Source organism: Chrysochloris asiatica, unplaced genomic scaffold, assembly GCF_000296735.1.
Source record: "Chrysochloris asiatica unplaced genomic scaffold, ChrAsi1.0 scaffold00143, whole genome shotgun sequence".
In the NCBI taxonomy this organism is placed as follows: Eukaryota; Metazoa; Chordata; class Mammalia; order Afrosoricida; family Chrysochloridae; genus Chrysochloris; species Chrysochloris asiatica.
In genome coordinates, this window is record NW_006408661.1 from 5,025,161 (window position 1) to 5,027,697 (window position 2,537).

The 2,537-nt window shown below is 49.9% G+C and overlaps 1 protein-coding gene across 1 annotated transcript in view; it reads left to right on the forward strand.

Moving 5' to 3' along the window:
• The first annotated feature begins 900 nt into the window (after positions 1 to 900).
• The window catches only part of CDO1 (cysteine dioxygenase type 1), a 12,811-nt gene continuing 11,174 nt past the window's right edge, over positions 901 to 2,537 (forward strand). Inside the window, exon 1 of the mRNA XM_006870531.1 lies at positions 901 to 1,137. Coding sequence (XP_006870593.1) covers positions 968 to 1,137 — 170 coding nt within the window. The 5' untranslated portion in view covers positions 901 to 967. The remainder of the gene's footprint in view (positions 1,138 to 2,537) is intronic.

Genomic DNA, 2,537 nt, shown 5'->3' on the forward strand with positions numbered 1-2,537 from the left:
TATATTTAACTTGTATTCCCACAGCATGCCTCAGCTTTGCATATAGAACATACAAATGTGTTTCCTTGAATGAAAGAACCAGGAGATTTTTAAATAAAGAATTAGGAATGCTTGGCCTTTCAGCGTTTCACTAGTTTAAACTATACCCTAATCGCTTATGAAAACAACGTAGTTAGAGTTACAATTTTTTTTTTTTTAAAGGAAGATTTCTGATTTTCACCAGCCTGGGATACCTATGTATGGCTAGTTTCAATCGAGTGCAAAATATAGTCACTCTCCAGTTTGGAAGTGGAATCCGTCCCCAGTCTTTGCAGATTTCTCTGTTCCATTTGGAAGGAAGGGTCGTTTTCCTTCCCATTTCTCAGCCATCTTCTCCAAATCCTCTGTCTACGTTCCCAGCGTCGCGAACCACAGCACTGGAGGGAGGCACCCGGAGCCGGGTTGGAATGGGCGTCAAATGCGTCTTTTTAGGGTGGGGGAAGAGTGCGCGAAGCCCACCAAAAGCAAAACCCATCAGGAAAGAAGTGGACACCAGAGAAAGCTCAGAGGGCTCTGGAAACCGGGACTGCGTGCGGGGGCCTCGCCCTCATACTCTCCCCGCCTCCACGGCCTCTCTCTGATAGCTGCCAGCCTCTCTCCACCCCGGAGGCCGTTGGTACATTCCCACTGAATCTGAGAGCTTAAAAGGGGCTCAGGAGACTGAACTCTGCGGATTTGGTTTAGGCTTTCGTCTTTTGCTCATCCGTTAGCAAGTTCAGGTTGTCCCCCCCCCACTCCACCCCACCCCACCACGCTGCACTGAGGGGGTGGCGCTTGATATTTTGCAAAGGATACTTTACATTTGGTAACTGGAGCATTCGGGGGTTTTGTGTCTGTGCCTGTAATTGACGACAAAGGTCCCTCGCCAGTCTCTGCGACTCCGCGGAAGCTCAGCAGTGAGACGCGCGCGCCGCCAGCTCTGCTCGAGATGGAGCAGACCGAGGTGCTAAAGCCACGAACCCTGGCCGATCTGATCCGCATGTTATACCATCTGTTCTCCGGCGACGAGGTCAATGTGGAGGAGGTGCAGGCCGTCATGGAAGCCTACGAGAGCAACCCCGCCGATTGGGCTGAGTACGCCAAGTTCGACCAGTACAGGTGAGCGCGCTATAGCCCAGGATCTCTGAATGTCGGTCTCCAAGTCAAGCGACTCGCTTCTCGGAGTCAAAGGAGAGGGAAGGAGGAGCGAGGATGAGGGGCACAGACAGACGTGAGTGGTTGGTCCCGTGGGAGCCCAGCGCTCCACAACCCTGTCCGCACCCAACGCTGCACCCCACAGTGCGGGTCGGCTGGCGCTGCGCGCTTTTGTCACCGCAGCCGTAGCGAGGGCGGAACGTGGATTCTACTGGCTGCAGGCGAGCACCCTCGGAAAGGCCACCGCGCGGCTGCGAGGTTTTCTTTTCTTTTCTTGCGTTTCCAAATAACCACTTCTGCTTCTGCTCCCATCCTCCGGAGCAGTGCCCTTGTCTCCGAAACAATCGCCTCCTTCCCATGTGCGGCTTAACACCGTGGGCCACTCGCAGGCACCGAGGTGTAGGGAGACCTCTGCGTCCCGACCATTCAGTCTTGGCCCAGGCGATCGCCCCAGGACCCTTTTGAAGAAAGGGAGGGCCCTCCCTGGAGACAGCTACATCACCCATCAGTGGAAGGAAAGTGAATGGTGGCGCACACAATTCCCGGATGCCAGGCACCTGGCAACAGCAATATTGGGTTGTCATCCGACACTTCAATTTCTGCTGTCTCCTCTCCAAATAAATTTAAGTGATCACTCCTTTACTCCACCCCAGACTGTGAATGTTTCGAACCTATTATCAGATTTCGCGAATTAATTTGCTAATGAAACACACCCGATCGCCTCTCTTTTCGCCCCCAAACAATTTGCTGTGTGTTGCCTCAGTTTTGCGGATCTGGAATGTAAAGTGAGGTCCGCGATTCCCAGATATGTTTACGTTAGGTACTTGGTAGTCTGGGTTCTTTGCAGCCCCTGCTTGGCTTGATGATTAAAATGAATCTCTCTATCAATCTTCTGAGGCCAAAAGTAACATCAAATCATTCTGAAGAATGAAAAATTGTGATTTTCCCAAGAGAGTAACCAGAGGTTGTCTTTTGGCTTGGTTGAGTTGAGGGGGCAGGGGAAAGATGGGGGCGGCGGAGGAGGATAACTAGAAGAGAGACATAAATTAACTTTGTTTTCCTTGAGAACAGTTTCTGTTAGTCACTATATGTTTGGCAAAGATTATTACAACTGAGTTTTAGGATTTAAAATTTCAAAAATGAAACCTTCTTAATATCCCATTTCCCATTTGCAAGAGACTTTAAGGATTTCTTTTGTTCCCATCAACTCAAGTCTTGGTAAGGTTGCTATCAATACATTGCTAACAATACAGCTACTGGAGAGTCTAGCTTTTGTTTAATTTTGCCTATATTAAACAACTTGCCATGGAATCAGTTTCACCACATGGTGACTCCATGTATGTCAGAGTAGAACTGTGCTCCAT